Genomic DNA, 20663 nt, shown 5'->3' on the forward strand with positions numbered 1-20663 from the left:
TCGAGACCTAGAATTCCGATACTAGGCGAGGCTGTAAGGGAAATGTTGTAGAAGAGCGGTGATACGACAAATGGGGTTATTTTTGTGGTAAACGTGCAAACTTGAATCTTCTGGACAAGGTTCAATTTACCCCATTCCGCGACCTTATCAAGAGAGGACTATCGAGAGACACAAGTTTCTCCCGGATAATAATGATCCCGATAATAATGATGTGTTTAAATAATATAGAATATTTTATTAAAAGTAATAAATAATTATTAATATCTGTATAAATATAAATTATCGGATTTTGGATGCATCAACCTTTAGAGTTTGAATTCATTGTTTATGTTAGGATGCTTCGTGATAATGATGGTCGTGATTACCGTCACAATTAGTAATTGCATCCAACAAATACAAATCCAACAGATACATTAAGTTATGAGGCTGGAAATCCTTTCCGCCCATGCAAGCTGATACCTAGTCCAGATTTAATTTAAACTTCTAGTCGTTGGGAGATTCGCATGACCCATCCTTTTTTTAATGAAACTAAAGGACGAGGTGAGCAGGACGTTCAGCTGATGGTTATTGATACGTCCTGCCCATTACAATGCAGTTCCACTCAAGATTATTGAAAAACACAAAAATTCTATGCGGCACTACAATTTCGCGCGTCACCTTGAGACATAAGATGTTAAGTCTCATTTGCACAGTAATTTAGCTACGGCGCCCTACAGACCGAAACACAATAATGCTTACACATTACTGTTTCACGGCAGAAATAGGCGCCGTTGTGGTTCCCATAATCTAGCCGGCATCCTCCCACTGATGTCAAAATGTACAATCCACACTTCACTACTCTTGTTTGTCATCGTACGTGAAACACACACATACACACAAACACACATACACTCATAGAAGAAATGAACGACTCAATACTCTTAGCCGACCCTCGACACAAACTTAAATATCATTAATATATTTGGCTTCACAATAGAACCATATTGTGAAATGAACTACCTAACACGGTTATAGATACCTATGTTCAGATTGACGTCGGTAAAAAATACTTATAAGTAAAACCTTGCAATAACAATTTTCGCTCGCTGAGATACGTGGTCCCAAAGAATGACAAATCTGAGAACGATAGTGATTCCTCTAACACTCTGCTAAAGAGGATATATACTGCACTAGTTGAATCCATACTAACCTACTGCATTCCAGTATGGGGAGGTGCTGCAAAAACAAAGTTTTTAGACGTTGAGCGCTCGCAACGAGCATTGATTAAGGCGATGTATTTCAAACGTTACAGACATTCTATAGAACAAATTTACCTTGAGTGCGGTTTACTCTCTGTGAGGAAACTGTTTCTGAAATATGTTTTACTCAAAAAACATGAAGACGTACCATATCTCAAAAATAAAAAACAAAGTAGGAGGCAACCCAACGTAACTAAAGTGCCTCGAACCAAAACAAAGTTTGCTAACGCACAGTACAATAGTCTCTCAGAAAAAATTTACAATAAAATAAATAAGAAACTACATATCCACTCAAAACAATATAACGACTGTAAAAACATCGTAGAGAAGTGGTTAAAGTCTCTCGACTATGAGGCAACGGAGATTTTACTCAAACAACTTAAATAATGTACAGAATATTATAATTTATCCAATATTTACATAGATCAGACAGAAAATATTCCACATGCACTTAACATATACACACATGCACACAACACTCACAAAAACACACAGTATCGCACGCACACACACACTCACACATAGGTACATATACACATTTAAACATTTTACATTTATGTTTATAATAATAAAAAATGACTTACATGTTTTTTAAGAATTAAACATTGTAATTGTAAATCTATGTCGCTGTAATTGTTAAGGTGTTCAAAAATAACTTTCCAAATATTTAAATTGTAAATTTATATTGCTGAAATGGAAGAGCGGAGACACTATAGGAATCAAACATATTAATAATATAATAATATCACTTTTTATGTTAAAATATTCAAGCTTGCAATAAATAGAACAATACGTGCATCACGCTAACATTTGTCAACTGTCTGTGCGATCGTCAACCAGTTATAACTAGTTTCACCGCGTACGCAAGAAGAACAGGCGGCCAGTGGACACATGCCCCGGATCTTAGTAGAAGTGCAACCGTTTGTCGTGGTTGTATGAAGCTTAGTCTCTGTACCTTTTTTTGACTCATGTGGCGATATAGTCCGTATAATACTATTTTCAGTTTATTTGTAAGCATTTTGCATATTCTTGTTTAATACTCAAGCATAACTTTATACCACGTTTATTTGTAAGGCCGATGCTGTTTCCCAACAGGGATCGAAGTATTTTATTGTTTGCTAGCTATTCACATTTACGTCACTATTCTCGTAAATAGCTATTATGATATTAATAGCACGGTTGATAGAGTCATGCCTACATCGAGTTAAATGATTCTAGGTTTAAACTAATGATTATATGTCACACACGTTAAACAATTCGACGCACATAACAGAAATGATGACTTCATAGTCTATGATTAGGTGTATATTCCGTAAAGGTCATAACGCACCAAATCACGATTCATTTATTTTGTTGACACTACTGACAATTTGAACACTATTCTAAAGAGCATATTTTATTCAAAATGAAGTAAGACTACCGTAAGAGGTCAAAACGTTATCTAACGGCCGTTCCCAATATACTATCTACAGATAGGTATAAAGTACTACCTTCTGTACTGTCAGTAATTAACTGTCAAAAATCTGAAGCTGTCCCAATATACCCGATAAGTCATTCCTATCACCTTATATTGGGACGCGTGACATACAAATTCCATACAAACTTCTATCGCTGGTAAACTATACGTCGTCCCATTGACAGACAGCGTGTACGAATAAGGTGAGTTAGCGTCGATAAGTTTATTGGGACAGAAAATTCAACGATAGTTACGATTTTTATCTCAAGTAAGAGATAGACTGGATATTGGGAAAGGCCGTAAGTAAGCAAAGTATTACGTGTTTTGATTTTGGGATAATATTTTTTTTAATTAAAATTTGGGGATTAAAATACCTCAAATCCTAGGATCTATGGCGCCCCTGCTAGCGCACCAGCCATAAACTCCCTATGCTAGGAAACGTGTAATAATATTATTCATAATCGTCTTTATAATCGTTAACGGTGGAACAGTTACATATTAATTATGTGCCCCTGGTACTCCTTTCTCACCCACCACGTACCAAATATTTAGGTTTAAGAATTCACTTTTCGAATTCGCTCTTGTGATTCCTCTGGAGTTACACGAGGGTATGGGTTTCGGTGATCACTTACCTTAAGGTGACTTGTTTGTTTGTCTCTTCTATCGCCAGCGATCGAATAAGGTAGTCAGAAGGAAAAAAGAAATTTCTTCTTTCTAAAGGAATCTTAGGAGGAAGGGAGTTTTTGTTTTTATTAATTATTATTACTTATTACCAGTAGGAGGCTTCTTTGCACTTGATGCCGGCTAGATTATGGGTACCACAAAGGCGACTATTTCTGCCGTGAAGCAGTAATGAATCAACATTACTGTGTTTCGGTCTGAGGGCGCCGTAGCTAGTGAAAATACAAGGAAAATGAGTCTTGACAACTTATGTCTCAAGGTGACGGCGCAGTTGTAGTGACGCTTAGAATATTTGGGTTTTTCCAAATCCTGAGAGACACAGCATTCTAATGGGCAGGGCCACCATAAGCTGAACGTCCTGCTCGTCCCGTTATTTTTATTAAAAAAATGTAGCTTCTGATAGTAATGTGCTAACAGGTTTGTAAGGTATATTCCTGATATCATATCAATTCGTGTAATGGAAATAGTGAGGAATAAAAATACTTCAATATACCATAGTAGATTAATCGCACTTTGTGCCAAGTTACACACAGTGTCCTTACGAGTAAATAAAAAAATCTTATATCACTAGTTAAAAAAAAATAATTAAACCCAGCAGTTATTTGAAGTATATTTGACAGCCTCTAAAAGTTTATTTTAATGGATTATCAAATTGATTTCGACTTGAATCATTTTCCATTATGGTTTTCAATAAAAGGAATAAAAAGAAAGGCAATGTGCCTTTCTTCTGCACTAAATAATATAATTGTACGCATGAAGTTGACTTTCGGCCTACTTGTCACATCAATACAGGCATTTTCTGAAAAAGTTTAGTATAAACTAATTATTATCACATTGTAATGAACTATTTATCTTTTCTTAGAAAAAATCACGCGCTTGAACCAATATCTGAATTTAAAATGATTAATAAATACTTTTACTTTTTACACGCCTTTTATTAGCTTGACTTGTATGAATGTTTGTTTGTAACTGACTCATTTGGGAGTAATTTTGACCCACTTTAAACGGCCAGATTTCGTTCAAACTTCGTAGATTTATCGAGGACCGACGACAATACATTAATTTGATAAAATTATTCCATTTTTCAATTTGCAAAATAAGATTTTTGTTAATTAAAAAAAAAAAAATCGTCGATAAGACAGGAATTGATGTTCATTTTAAATTTCAACCATTCTGTATAACAATGTGCAACAATTATTAGTCCCTCGCCGCTCAAATGTCATGAGAGTTTTTCCAAGAATTAGATAACTGTTCACAAAAATGTGATAATTATTAAGTCAGTACAAACAATGGTATTATATTAGGCCGTCAATTTTTTCTTTAGATAAATTGTATTCATGATATTACTTGTGTTAGAGTTGGTATATATGTAGAATAGTTTTTTTGAGTTTTGTTAACGAAATTAATCTATACTAATATTATAAAGCTGCAGTGTTTGTTTGTTTGTTTGAACGCGCTAATCTCTGGTACTACTGGTCCGATTTGAATGATTGTTTCAGTGTTGGGTAGTCCATTTATCGAGGAAGGCTATAGGCTATATAGTTTTTTTTTCAAAATTAGGGATCCGTAATAAAATTGCTTTTTTTTTAACACAAGGTGTAAAATCGAAAACCTATTTTTGCGTGCGCTGCAAAAACTATTGACAATACAACAAAATGATGTACAGGCTATAATAAAGGCAATATTTAATTACTTATAAAACTATCGCGTGAATTATACTTTATATGGCAAAACAACGTTTGCCGGGTCAGCTAGTATGACATGTTTTGAAGGAGAGAGTTAATCATCAAATAATATTATTTTAATTATTTACTGTTTATTACTTACTATACTCAAATTCGTATTGAACGTTTTCATGATTCATTTCCTTTTTTTTTTACTTTTAATACCGTTATATGTTAGGGTACCCAAAATTATAAAATGGCATTACAATTACAGATTTTCCATAGAGAAGCACAGTAGATGGTAATTTATACGTCGAATTTATCGATTTCCTACAAAATTTGAATTTTACGTGCTGTTTTTGTGCGCTTTAGTTAGGCCCGGTATCCACCAAAGCGGAGAGGAGAGGAGATTTAGTTTGATAACCAATCAGATTTCGTTATTTCTACATCTCCTTTCTCTTAGCTTCGGGAGTAATAGATCATGCGGAGAGGAGAGGAGATGTCTCATTTTTCTAAAGAATTTTGTGCCACGTCGAGCGATCAAGCGGCGCGGCAGAGCATAGATAGGGATAAATAGCGTCTAGGTGGGCATTTCGTTATCATCACTTGACTGATTTCGAGCTCTCACTTCCGCTGTACACAGCTCACATCTCCTCTCCGCTTTGGTGGAAATAACCTGACAGCTTAGCAGCTTATTTCCTCTCTTCTCCTCTCCTCTCCGCTTTGGTAGATACCGAGCCTTACGCAGTAAGTAAAATTACATAAGGACAAACACTTTCCATTGCAGACGTAGATTTGTGAGTGAGATACTTTTCGTGCTCTTATACGTGAGATTATAGAAGTACACTAGTATTATTTGCGACTTTAAGCACGTAGGTCATTATCCAAAGTAACAAAATTGTCATATTAACAGACTCACAAAGATATATATTAAATGATTCTAGGTTTAAACTAATGATTATATGTCACACACGTTAAACAATTCGACGCACATAACAGAAATGATGACTTCATAGTCTATGATTAGGTGTATATTCCGTAAAGGTCATAACGCACCAAATCACGATTCATTTATTTTGTTGACACTACTGACAATTTGAACACTATTCTAAAGAGCATATTTTATTCAAAATGAAGTAAGACTACCGTAAGAGGTCAAAACGTTATCTAACGGCCGTTCCCAATATACTATCTACAGATAGGTATAAAGTACTACCTTCTGTACTGTCAGTAATTAACTGTCAAAAATCTGAAGCTGTCCCAATATACCCGATAAGTCATTCCTATCACCTTATATTGGGACGCGTGACATACAAATTCCATACAAACTTCTATCGCTGGTAAACTATACGTCGTCCCATTGACAGACAGCGTGTACGAATAAGGTGAGTTAGCGTCGATAAGTTTATTGGGACAGAAAATTCAACGATAGTTACGATTTTTATCTCAAGTAAGAGATAGACTGGATATTGGGAAAGGCCGTAAGTAAGCAAAGTATTACGTGTTTTGATTTTGGGATAATATTTTTTTTAATTAAAATTTGGGGATTAAAATACCTCAAATCCTAGGATCTATGGCGCCCCTGCTAGCGCACCAGCCATAAACTCCCTATGCTAGGAAACGTGTAATAATATTATTCATAATCGTCTTTATAATCGTTAACGGTGGAACAGTTACATATTAATTATGTGCCCCTGGTACTCCTTTCTCACCCACCACGTACCAAATATTTAGGTTTAAGAATTCACTTTTCGAATTCGCTCTTGTGATTCCTCTGGAGTTACACGAGGGTATGGGTTTCGGTGATCACTTACCTTAAGGTGACTTGTTTGTTTGTCTCTTCTATCGCCAGCGATCGAATAAGGTAGTCAGAAGGAAAAAAGAAATTTCTTCTTTCTAAAGGAATCTTAGGAGGAAGGGAGTTTTTGTTTTTATTAATTATTATTACTTATTACCAGTAGGAGGCTTCTTTGCACTTGATGCCGGCTAGATTATGGGTACCACAAAGGCGACTATTTCTGCCGTGAAGCAGTAATGAATCAACATTACTGTGTTTCGGTCTGAGGGCGCCGTAGCTAGTGAAAATACAAGGAAAATGAGTCTTGACAACTTATGTCTCAAGGTGACGGCGCAGTTGTAGTGACGCTTAGAATATTTGGGTTTTTCCAAATCCTGAGAGACACAGCATTCTAATGGGCAGGGCCACCATAAGCTGAACGTCCTGCTCGTCCCGTTATTTTTATTAAAAAAATGTAGCTTCTGATAGTAATGTGCTAACAGGTTTGTAAGGTATATTCCTGATATCATATCAATTCGTGTAATGGAAATAGTGAGGAATAAAAATACTTCAATATACCATAGTAGATTAATCGCACTTTGTGCCAAGTTACACACAGTGTCCTTACGAGTAAATAAAAAAATCTTATATCACTAGTTAAAAAAAAATAATTAAACCCAGCAGTTATTTGAAGTATATTTGACAGCCTCTAAAAGTTTATTTTAATGGATTATCAAATTGATTTCGACTTGTATCATTTTCCATTATGGTTTTCAATAAAAGGAATAAAAAGAAAGGCAATGTGCCTTTCTTCTGCACTAAATAATATAATTGTACGCATGAAGTTGACTTTCGGCCTACTTGTCACATCAATACAGGCATTTTCTGAAAAAGTTTAGTATAAACTAATTATTATCACATTGTAATGAACTATTTATCTTTTCTTAGAAAAAATCACGCGCTTGAACCAATATCTGAATTTAAAATGATTAATAAATACTTTTACTTTTTACACGCCTTTTATTAGCTTGACTTGTATGAATGTTTGTTTGTAACTGACTCATTTGGGAGTAATTTTGACCCACTTTAAACGGCCAGATTTCGTTCAAACTTCGTAGATTTATCGAGGACCGACGACAATACATTAATTTGATAAAATTATTCCATTTTTCAATTTGCAAAATAAGATTTTTGTTAATTAAAAAAAAAAAAATCGTCGATAAGACAGGAATTGATGTTCATTTTAAATTTCAACCATTCTGTATAACAATGTGCAACAATTATTAGTCCCTCGCCGCTCAAATGTCATGAGAGTTTTTCCAAGAATTAGATAACTGTTCACAAAAATGTGATAATTATTAAGTCAGTACAAACAATGGTATTATATTAGGCCGTCAATTTTTTCTTTAGATAAATTGTATTCATGATATTACTTGTGTTAGAGTTGGTATATATGTAGAATAGTTTTTTTGAGTTTTGTTAACGAAATTAATCTATACTAATATTATAAAGCTGCAGTGTTTGTTTGTTTGTTTGAACGCGCTAATCTCTGGTACTACTGGTCCGATTTGAATGATTGTTTCAGTGTTGGGTAGTCCATTTATCGAGGAAGGCTATAGGCTATATAGTTTTTTTTTCAAAATTAGGGATCCGTAATAAAATTGCTTTTTTTTTAACACAAGGTGTAAAATCGAAAACCTATTTTTGCGTGCGCTGCAAAAACTATTGACAATACAACAAAATGATGTACAGGCTATAATAAAGGCAATATTTAATTACTTATAAAACTATCGCGTGAATTATACTTTATATGGCAAAACAACGTTTGCCGGGTCAGCTAGTATGACATGTTTTGAAGGAGAGAGTTAATCATCAAATAATATTATTTTAATTATTTACTGTTTATTACTTACTATACTCAAATTCGTATTGAACGTTTTCATGATTCATTTCCTTTTTTTTTTACTTTTAATACCGTTATATGTTAGGGTACCCAAAATTATAAAATGGCATTACAATTACAGATTTTCCATAGAGAAGCACAGTAGATGGTAATTTATACGTCGAATTTATCGATTTCCTACAAAATTTGAATTTTACGTGCTGTTTTTGTGCGCTTTAGTTAGGCCCGGTATCCACCAAAGCGGAGAGGAGAGGAGATTTAGTTTGATAACCAATCAGATTTCGTTATTTCTACATCTCCTTTCTCTTAGCTTCGGGAGTAATAGATCATGCGGAGAGGAGAGGAGATGTCTCATTTTTCTAAAGAATTTTGTGCCACGTCGAGCGATCAAGCGGCGCGGCAGAGCATAGATAGGGATAAATAGCGTCTAGGTGGGCATTTCGTTATCATCACTTGACTGATTTCGAGCTCTCACTTCCGCTGTACACAGCTCACATCTCCTCTCCGCTTTGGTGGAAATAACCTGACAGCTTAGCAGCTTATTTCCTCTCTTCTCCTCTCCTCTCCGCTTTGGTAGATACCGAGCCTTACGCAGTAAGTAAAATTACATAAGGACAAACACTTTCCATTGCAGACGTAGATTTGTGAGTGAGATACTTTTCGTGCTCTTATACGTGAGATTATAGAAGTACACTAGTATTATTTGCGACTTTAAGCACGTAGGTCATTATCCAAAGTAACAAAATTGTCATATTAACAGACTCACAAAGATATGTTGCCTTTATCTTATAATATGCCGAGATAGATTCCACGGGCACAGTTAATTGCTATTTTTTTTTATTAAAGACTAACAGTCTTAAATTTAAACTTACCATACGATTAGACGTGCAGTCGAGTACCTAATACAAGGTGGGCCAAAAGAAGTCATCCTATTGGAAGATGCCCTCATTTTTGTAAATGGCCACCAATGTCAAATCTGTTTTGACATTTATGGACTAGACAGATGCAGAATACAAGTGAACAAGCCATGGAGGGGTACACTCCCCTGTGATGCTCGAGGAGCCATTACACCCGCCCAAAGTGACTGCATGGTGCGCTTTACACCCTGGAGGAATCATCGGGCCATTTTTTTTCGAGAACGCCGCTGGCCAAACGACGACAGTGGAAGGTGCGCGCTATAGGGCCATGTTGACCGAGTTTTTTTCTGCTGCAATTGGACGAATTAGGACTGCAGGACATGTGGTTCCAACAGGACAGAGCAGGGGCACACACTGCGCGAGCCACAACCTATATTCTGAAGGCGACGCTCCCGGGTCGCCTCATCTCTCGTTTTGGCGATTTGCACTGGCCCGCAAGATCACCCGATTTAACCGTTTCAGACTTTTTTTGTGGGGTTTTTTTGAAGTCCCATGTTAACGTGAACAAGCCCCAGACTCTGGGAGCCCTCAAGGACAACATTCGACACGAGTGTGGGAATTTGTTGCCCGAAGTTCTTGGTGAAGTGAAGAAAAATGCCATAAAACGAGCCCGTAAGGCAATCAATTGTGACGGCGCCCATTTGGCCGATATCATCTTCTGGACTTGACCAATACAATTCTAAAGGTTCAAATAAACATAATCAAAAAACAGAATCGAAGTTTTTCAATTGGAAAAGAAAAGAGAGCCAAACAACATCGGATGAATCGCCCACCCTGTATGTAGGTGAAAAAATAAACAGTTAAAATTTTAGATCACTAGACATTATTTGCATAGATTGTCTATGTGTGTTCTCGAAAGCATACAATACGGACGCTGTGTTATAAAGGCAAAAAAGCTTGTACAGTGTGTTTTTATCTGTGTGTATACGCCTAAATGTACCAAATTGATTCGCCGATAGGTGTTTGCTGAATTGAAGTATTACTCACAGTTACTCGACCGATAATATGTTTGAGCTTAGTCTGTTACCGAAGTCTCAAAATGCAAGTGGTTCTATTGTGTTTGTTTGTAATTGTTTGCGAAAGCTCGGTAAGTTTTTAAGTTTCTAATAATTTATTTGTTATATTACGTAAATATAGATAGTGAAAATAGGTTATTTCAAATATATTTATAGTTTTTGGAAGGCAATAATAGAATGCTAGGAAATAAAAAATAGTTTTAAGTGATTTAACTTGGTCGAGCAAAATGGCATAAAAATGTCGCGTTGTTTATTTATTTATGATTCCTTACAGATAGCTAAGTGTAAAAAGTATAAAAAATACAAAAGAATAGATAAGCCAATTAAAAATAATACTAATAAAACTTCAGTAGTATATGACAAATTTTGTAGTTTGAGACAAAAACGAAAAATACTACATAAATATTAAGAAAAACTTACAAGAAAAAATTAAATAGAAAGAAAAGAAGAAATCAAAGAAAAGACAGACCAAGTAGCCGTTATGATTTTTAATTGAATAAATTTTGTGGTAAATTTAACAATATCCCTCAGATAATTCATTTATGTCAACAGTCAGTAGTTTAGTAATTATCTTAACTCCTATTCTTTTTCTCTTCACAGCATTATTGCATGCTTTAAGCGCGATCGCGCGAAGGCATAGCTCTAACAGCGCCTGAAAATCAAGTTTTCTATCTCGTCAAGAAAAATTCAATTTTAATCACAATCCTTCAATAATTAAATAGAAAGAAAAGAAGAAATCGTATCCATATTGAGTAACTGAAATGGTGGGTCGGTTGTGTGGTGTGAGTGAATGTGATACGATATGTTTTTTTTTAATGATAATAAGGGACGAGCCGAGCAGGACGTTCAGCTGATGGTAATTGATACGCCCTGCGCATAACAATGCAATGGCGCTCAGGATTCTTGAAAAACCCAAAAATTCTGAACGGCACCACAATTGCGGAAACAATGTTTTTTTATGAAAATAAGGAACGAGACGAGTAGGACGTTCAACTGATGGTAATTGATAAGCCCCGCTCCATTCCAATGCAGTGCCGATCAGGATTCTTGAAAAACCCCAAAAATTCTGAGCGGCACAACTGTGCTCGTCACCTTGAGACATAAGATGTTAAGTCTCATTTGCCCAGTAATTTTACCAGCTACGGCGCCCTTCAGACCGAAAAACAGTAATGTTTACACATTACTGATTCACGGCAGAAACAGGCGCCGTTGTGGTACCCAAATCTAGCCGGCATCCTGTGCAAAGGAGCCTCCCACTGGTAAAATGATGATGATGTGTGAGGATTAATAAATTATCCTGAACATACTGATTATTAACTCCTGCAATTTAAACAGACTCCTGCAATTTAAACAGACTCCTGCAATTTAAAAATATCAGATTTAAACACTAAAAATAAATATAGTAGTGATAAATAAAAGTAATGGTTCAACGGTATACTAATACAGACCAGTTATTATAGGAAATTGTGAAAAAATAAAACATTATTTCTTATTCAAGGTTTATTTCATTTTCCAAGTATCCAAAACATCTTAGAAAGTCATCATGGTTCGTTATGATATTAAAATAAATACATTTAACTAATATCTAAGACCTAGTTATTATTGGAAATTGTGATAAAAATAATAATTGTTACTTATTCAAAATGCCACAACGCCCATGGTCCATTAAGATATTAAACTAAATTTAACATTTATCAATAAGGTCATTTATATTTATGACTAGCTGACCCAGCAAACGTTGTATTGCCATATAAAGTAATAAGAAAAAAATCAATAATTAAAATTTTTGGGGTACAAAAAATAAATGACGACCGAATCTCAGACGTACCAAATATTAAATCGTTTATCGTACATAAACTATAAGTAGCTAAAAGTAAGTTTGTTTCTTACCTCCATAGAAAGTTAGAAAGATATAAGGATTCTAAATAGTTGTTCATTTTAAACTATGCTTTCAATTTGATTTCTGAACGACGGGGACACATCAAAGGAAAAACACTATTGTTGTTTTTATTTAATTCCGTGCATTTTCATATTTATTCACCTTTTAGACCTACTCTTCTTCTGGACTTCCAGAAATAATTCAAGACCAAAATATGTCAAATCGGTCCAGCCGTTGTCGAGTTTTAGCGAGACTAACGAACAGCAATTCATTTTTATATATATAGATAGTCACCAAAGAGTCGGTAAATAATGAATTGAAATGTCAAATGGATATTTAGTTTGGAACTATTTTTTTCTAATGTTAAAGCACACAAAGATAACTTGTATTAACCGCGTGGTCACTTTCACCCAAATGCCAGATATAAGATATACGAGTATACATCTTATCTATAGCAAGTGCGCAGTATCAGTAAAGATATATAATATAATATTTGTAAAGAGGAAAATAAAGTAACTGAAAGGTCTACTTTGTTACTTTGTTTTATGTATTGAAAGATTTATATTAATCATCACGTTTCAGCTTTATATATTAATACTAGCTGTAACCCGCGACTTCATCCACTTAGAATTTAAAAAATGAGTTCAGTTAGCAGCACTTACGAAAAATCCTCAATTTTGTATTTTTTTTATATTATTTATTATTATTATTATTTATAAAGAAATACTCCAACTTCTTCTTTTTGAGTCCATGTTACGTGTTATTACTATTACTTTTTTATTGCATGAATATTCAGACACTTCTTTTCTATTTAATTTGTATTTATTTAACCCGCGCGTAACCATCATTTATTCCCCAAAATAAAACTAACCTATCTTACGCGATATAATAGGTATCAGCTGTCGGATAGTGAGATTGGCGTCAAAATTGGTCCAGCCATTTAGGAGATTATCCGGAAGAAACAGACAGACAGAGAGACAAAAATTTTAAAATATATTGTTTTGTCATAGGTATTATATATACTTTCATGTGGATTTAGTAAAAAGCAGCTATTTTGACATTACAAACAGACACTTCAATTTTATTTATATGGATGTATATGTATTGATATAAATAATGTTTATCTAAAATGATTTTTGACATTTTTATAAGGTAGCCTCCTTGCTTTCAGATAATACGCCATATTTCGGCATCAATCGCGTACCAAACAAAAGCGAATTATCAGATAAATGTACCAATTATGTTTCACTACGACATCAAACTGACCAAGAAACTGGCGAAAGAATACAGCTTCAAGACAAGGAAAAAGATTCAAAGCATCAGCAAGAACATACTGAAAGAAGCGAGCAGTATTTTCAATCATTCTAGTCTAAATAAAACAATAAATTTTACATTAATAGGAACTAAATTCATAAGAGATATACGTGCAGTAAGATTGGATGAGAATGCTTCAAACTATTTAAGAAGTTACTGTGATTGGCAGACCAAGAAGAAGATAATCAAGAAGAAAATGTATTACTCTGTCCTCTTGAGTGGCTTAGATTTATTTTATGTGAACAATGGAAAACCTGTTCGTGGTTCTGTAGGTAAGCGTATTTAATAATTATTATGAAGTTTTGGCTTCAAGTATACGTGGGATGCGTTTATGATTAAAAATAATTGCCTGTTGTCAAACAGAAGGGTATATTGGACGTCTGGGCAGGCTTGTGTCAATCTGTAGTAATTTTCTTTGAAGTTACACCACTTAGATTAAGGATTGGTCCCCGCTGCGTTCCAACAAGATACCGTACTACATAAGAATAATAGCTTTTTAATTACGGCAACTTTATACAGTAATGTGTGTATATATTTGTAAATCTTGACAATCAATGGCACCTTTCAAATTTTGTTACTTATATACGCTTAAGTGCTAGTTTACATTGAAACTAGCTGACCCAGCAAACGTCGTATTGCAATATATTGAAAAAAAAAAACAATTATTAAAATTTTGATGCAACCGATTCTCAGACCTACAAAATATATCGTACTACAATTATTGTATTCGAATGCCATCTTGCAACCCTATATCGGTTTGGTGGATGGAACAGAATAATGTAAAAATCGTGATACAAAAATATTTGTAGATCGTAGAAGGGCGAAAATTTAAATTTGTATGTATTTTTCAATGCTGAATCATAATAAAATAAATACATAAGACTACCTTTTACCTTAACATTTAGGGGGATGAATAGATAGTAGCCGATTCTCAGACCTACTGAATATGCATATAAAATTTGGTAGAAATCAGTAAAGCCGTTTCGGAGGAGTAAGGTAACTAACATTGTGACACGAGAATTTTATATATAAGATTAATTAAATACAAAATACTTACTGATGATATGTGATCCCAGTGTCTTTCTTATTTCTTGTAGTATTATCTTTATAAAGTTTTCCTACAGAAACCGTCATTTTAGTTTCAATTATTAGCAAAGTTAAACAGAACATGTGGCTCTTCAACGTTGATTCATATTGTTCGAGACTGGCTGGAGTACTATTACTTTTACTAGTTGGAGTGCAGCGTAAGCCCATCCTTAATCAAAGGAACACCATATACAAAAATTTGAATATATTTGAGCTATCGTTTCAAGTGACGTTCTTAAAAATACATCTCTCAGTACTATTCGACGAAGATATTATGAGGATAAAATCGATGTACACGTACACATACACACAAACTTACGAGTAATCTTTAGTCTGTTTCGGTCTTAATATGAATAATATGGTTCACTCTTAGCACAAGCCTTGATTTCTAGTACAAAAAAAGGAAAGTACTTGAAATCTATCGACTTTTAATAGACAATTTAATTTTTTTTTAAAGTTTTTTTTTAAACCTTCACTTCTGGAATTAATTACGCAAATCAAATTTGAAAACAAAATTTTTGAACGATGCTGGATCGACTCCTGTAAGTTAAGCCTCAACCTGAGAGTTGAACAAGACATATCAAGATAAAGACGTGACATCACTCGAACGGTTGGCTCAGTGGAAGAGCGCTCGCACGGGACGCGAGAGGTCGCGAGTTTGAGCCTCGCATCGTTCATAAATTTTATTTGTGTAAAAATCTATAAGTAGAACACATTCGCGATAAATAGGTTACCCAAGTGGGAAGAAGTGGCGCAGTGGGGTCAGAGTTGCCCACTAGGGGGCAAAATACTTAAACTACCGCCTAGCGTCTGATGCACGGCACAATTTTTTTTTTATGTAAATAAGGGACGAGACGAGAAGGACGTTCAGCTGATGGTAATTGATACACCCTACCCATTACAACGCAGAGCCGCTCAGGATTCTTGAAAACCCCAAAAACTCTGAGCGGCACTACAACTGCGCTCGTCACCTTGAGACATAAGATGTTAGTCTCATTTGCCCAGTAATTTTACTAGCTACGGCGCCCTTCAGACCGAAACACAGTAATGTTTACACATTATTGCATGACGTCAGAAATAGGCGCCGTTGTTGTACCCATAATCTAGACGGCTTCCTGCGCAAAGGAGCCTCCCACTGGTTTTTTGTTGTCTAGGTAGGTTAGGTTAAGTTATGCTTGGTTAGTTAATTAAGTGTCCATGTTAAAGATAATACATTAGTTAAACAATATGTTATATTTTTAAAGTGATAACCCTCACTTCTAGGATTAAAACATCTTGTAAATCTAAACATATTGTTAAGATTTACAAGAGCGACATCTCAAGTCAATTTCCTTATATGTAAATATTGGGGTTGATCAGGTTATCAACTGTAAAGTAGATCCTGTAGATGAAGCCACAACCTGAGAGTTGAACAAAGCAAATAGAATTTTATAACGAGGCAGTGCTCGAACGGTTTAACTCAGTTGGTTAGAGCACCGGCACGGAACGCCGGAGGTCGTGGGTTTGAATCCCGCTTCGTTCATAAAATTTTGTTTTTCAAATTTTATTTGTATACATTAGTTGCTTTCTAATAAAATTGTATTAAAAAGTCACAGAATCTTGCGTTACGTACGCTACGAATATCTACTTCCTCTGAGCCGTGAGCTTCAAAGACTTTGCTAGAATACGGTTGAATTAGGTAAGTACAGAGCCTTTTTTTAATTTTCAGGCCGCAGCTACAGAAACGGTGTTTGCAGCATTAGCAAGAGCTGTACTCTAATTGAATGGGTACCCAGAAACATGGCCTATCTCCTAGCCCATGAAATAGCACACAGGTATAAACTCTGATCCATTAAATTTAAATAAAAATAATATTAACATACTTTTATGTTTGTATGGTCTAAACATGTACAAATGTCGGTCAACTGCACACGAATGGCTTTTGCAAGACTACTGTCACACAGAGAGACTTCTGGAGGTCTTGGATAGTTAGAACACCTATAAACCGAGAACACCTTATCGTAGGCATGTTTGCACATACACCCTCTCTCTCTCTCTCTCACACGCCCACACATACACATACACACACACACATTTACCACTATCCTTTGGAATTTCAAGCTTTTTAGTCACTGTGTAAAAGTGGAATCCTGGTGACCAGTAATACAGGTATTTTATTAACTACCACAGGCACCAGCGATCCACGACCATAACTTATGTATCCCCTGTATTTTTTCGCTATATTGTAATTTTGGTTGGTGGTGAGAAATAAAAGTTATTATTATTATTATTATTATAACTTTTATACAAATTATCTTGCCCCAAACTAGGCATGGCCTGTACTAGGGGTACAAGATAATGATACACTTAATACAATATATACTTAAACATACATAAATACTTATAAACATCCATGACTCGGAAACAAAACAATTAAATTAAATTATCAATTTACCTAAGAATTTGCTTATGTCCGTAGCATCATGACACAAAATGGCGTCTTTCAATTACATTGAAATTAATAAAATACAAATAATTGCTGATTACTCGTATAATATGTGATCCCAGCATCATTCTTAATTCTTGTAGTATTATTTTTACAAAGTTTTACTACGCAACCCGGCATTTTAGTTACAATGTAAAAAAGTTTAACAGAACATGTGGTACGTCAACGTCACACATTGTTCGAGACTGGCCCGAGTACGCCCACTTGGGCGTAGTATTAGTTGCAGCACTTTGCGACTACGCCTGCGGTATCTAGTTGGAGCTTAGAGACCAATCCTTAATCTAAGTCTATTATGTTCTGTTGTGTGTATCTGTCATGTGAAAAAGGTTTCACTATGAAATTCACACCCAGTAAGGTTTAATATTATAAATTAGTCAGTTCATATTTTTAAGGATTATTGAGTTTTTTTTTTCATGAAAATAAGGGACGAAACGAGCACGACGTTCAGCTGATGGTAATTGATACGCCCTACCCATTACAATGTAGTGCCGCTCAGGATTCTTGTAAAACCCAAAAATCTGAGCGGCACTAAAATTGCGCTCGTCACCTTGAGACATAAGATATTAAATCTCGTTTGCCCAGTAATTTCACTAGCTATGGCGCCCTTCAGACCGAAACACAGTAATGTTTACACATTACTGCTTCACGGCAGAAATAGGCGCCGTTGTGGTACCCATAATCTAGCCGGAGTCCACTTTCCGCTTCTTCCCAAACGTGCTTTTAACAAGCCTTTTGGAATTGATATAAGTATGAATTTGAAAAAAACAGAAATTCTGTAAAATGCAATATTTAATTTAATAAACCATAAAGAGTAATTGAGTTACTATTCAAAAGACAATTAATTCTCTTTACAGAAACACCTTTTTCCAATTTTCTCTTCTTAATTATAAGCTTTACAAATAATCTTTTGCAGCTTTGGAGTATACCACGATGGACCACCGTTCAACAAATGTAACAGTCAGAAATACATAATGGCGCCACGATATGTTCCGACGAAACGTGCTTCAGTTTGGTCACATTGCAGTAAAATATCGATGGAAAAGTTCTTAAGGTACATAAAATATTTATTATATATTATACAGGAGGCAATTTCGAAATGGCTGACTTCATAGTGAGTGTATATCGTTGCTCATAAACATCTGCAATGAGACTTATATCCGTATTTGAGAAGGTGTTTCAAATAATTCGTTATTCGTTATGAAGTCTGTTTTATAAATTTTATACGTAAAAGAGACAAAACACACATGATCACAGAATACCGTATTGAGATTCTATTCCGTTTTTTTTTTTTATGGAATAGGAAGACAAACGAGCGTACAGGTCACCTGGTGTTAAGTGATCACCGCCGCCCACATTCTCTTGCAACACCAGAGGAATCACAAGAGCGTTGCCAGCCTTTAAGGAAGGTGTACGCGCTTTTTTTGAAGGTACCCTTGTCGTATCGTCCCGGAAACACCGCACAAGGAAGCTCATTCCACAGCTTTGTAGTACGAGGAAGAAAGCTCCTTGAAAACCGCACTGTAGAGGACCGCCCCACATCCAGATGGTGGGGATGATATCCTAACTTGTGGCGTGTCGTGCGAAGGACGAAGAGTCTGTTTTCCAGTTTCTGGAAAACTTCTGACCACACGAGAAAAGTGAAAAAAAATATCAGAAGCTATATATAATAAGTATAGTGTAGATTACTCTGGTAAACATTGCTCTGACAAAGCCAAGTCTTAGGGCTTATCCCTAAATAAACTGCTCAGTGCATAAATAAGTTTTCTCTTTAATTATTAGCAATGTTTAATACAAATAAACTATTGGATAATATTATATCTGTATATCTAGTCTAGTAGACGTCTAGAAAAATGTATCGAAAGCATGTACATAAAAACATACAAATTGCAATTGTTATTAAAAATTCTCGTAAGATGAAAAAAATATAGCACTTATACTGTCGTTAATAGCCCAAAAACTATAAATATATAAAGAACTTTTATAAAAGATCCTGAAAGAAGAGGAGTTTCTCCAATTCTTGGAACTCTATCTCTATTATTTATAATATTAATTCAACGCGAAAAATAGGTCTCCGGACGGCTTATATTTTAGGGGATTTATCAGGAACTAACACGTTTTTGAGCTTGTTGGCGCGCCTAGATCATAATAATAAAACTTATGTTTTTTTTAGTTATAAGCTTACTATTGTTCCATGTTTTGTTAGTGAAAACTTAAACTCGAAGAATTATAATTTACTGTTCCAGAAGCAGGAAGGCGTGGTGCGTACATCCTGGGAGTGACAACTATTTTGATTCGATTGATTTCAATCCAATTTAAAATCATATTTTATCTACTCTAAGGAGCTACTGTGATAAATACATACATTAATAAACATTAATGGTATATTTTATTGGTTGAAAATCGACTGACTTGATCCAACGACCGATTTATATTTTTTTACTAAATTGTCAAGTCGAGCTATTATTCATTTCGTGCTTTTAAATAACTTACATGAGGATTTTTTTTCTGAGCTATAGACGAGATGCCATGTTTTTATTTTTAGCTGAATAATTGTTTTAATAGGATAGATATTATATACTATTATGGAATTCTTAGAATATTACCACTATATTCTAAGTATGTGTTAGATAATGAAGATTCACTTATTGGAATACAGATTCAAAATCACAAAATCTAGATTCTATATAAACTTAAACTAAGCTTCAGAACAGGTAGATTGCCTGCTTTGGCGTACGTCTACAGAGCGGTTTTCAAGAAGCTTTTTGAAATGTACAACTAAACTTTGGAACGCTTATCCCAAGAAGCTCGATGGAAAGATTAAAGTTACCATTATAAAAGTCGTGTACACTTTCTAGAGGCCGGTACACCTCCAGACTGTTATTTGGCCGTTAATGTGATGTAACCAATCCAGAAAAATCAAGTAACTACGTGTTGCGCGCATATGTGGCCGCACCTGTGCTTTGTAGAGCGCTTGAACGTGGGCCGGCTTGAAGTATTGCCGCGTTCTATTTTTGACCGCCAGTTTCTCAGAAATTGGCTGCCTTTTGATTGCCGCGGAATCGGTCGAGATTCCGAGGAAATACCAGGATACTATATTTTGCTATGATCTTTACACTTACACTTTTTTTTTAAGTTATACTTATTTTCACGCAAATTCCACACCCTGACGTTAGCTGGTCAACTACACCATTTGTATCATACTTCAGCTACCAAGCCTCTTGTAACTCATATGTCTACTGAACCACTA

At 35.0% G+C, this 20663-nt stretch overlaps 1 protein-coding gene and 1 non-coding gene across 2 annotated transcripts; both read left to right on the forward strand.

Annotated features, from left to right (window-relative positions):
- The first annotated feature begins 10634 nt into the window (after nt 1-10634).
- On the forward strand, nt 10635-19793 carry LOC126972106 (A disintegrin and metalloproteinase with thrombospondin motifs 16-like). The gene is made up of 5 exons (XM_050818694.1): nt 10635-10723; nt 13703-14117; nt 16640-16745; nt 18330-18467; nt 19660-19793. The coding sequence occupies exons 1-5, from the start codon at nt 10676-10678 to the stop codon at nt 19730-19732; spliced, it is 780 nt and encodes a 259-aa protein (XP_050674651.1). The 5' UTR covers nt 10635-10675; the 3' UTR covers nt 19733-19793.
- Nucleotides 15537-15608, forward strand: Trnap-ggg (transfer RNA proline (anticodon GGG)). Its single transcript has one exon. It is a non-coding gene; the product is annotated as a tRNA-Pro (tRNA).
- Nucleotides 19794-20663: the final 870 nt, after the last annotated feature.

The sequence above is a fragment of the Leptidea sinapis genome, chromosome 25 (assembly GCF_905404315.1).
Source record: "Leptidea sinapis chromosome 25, ilLepSina1.1, whole genome shotgun sequence".
In the NCBI taxonomy this organism is placed as follows: domain Eukaryota; kingdom Metazoa; phylum Arthropoda; class Insecta; order Lepidoptera; family Pieridae; genus Leptidea; species Leptidea sinapis.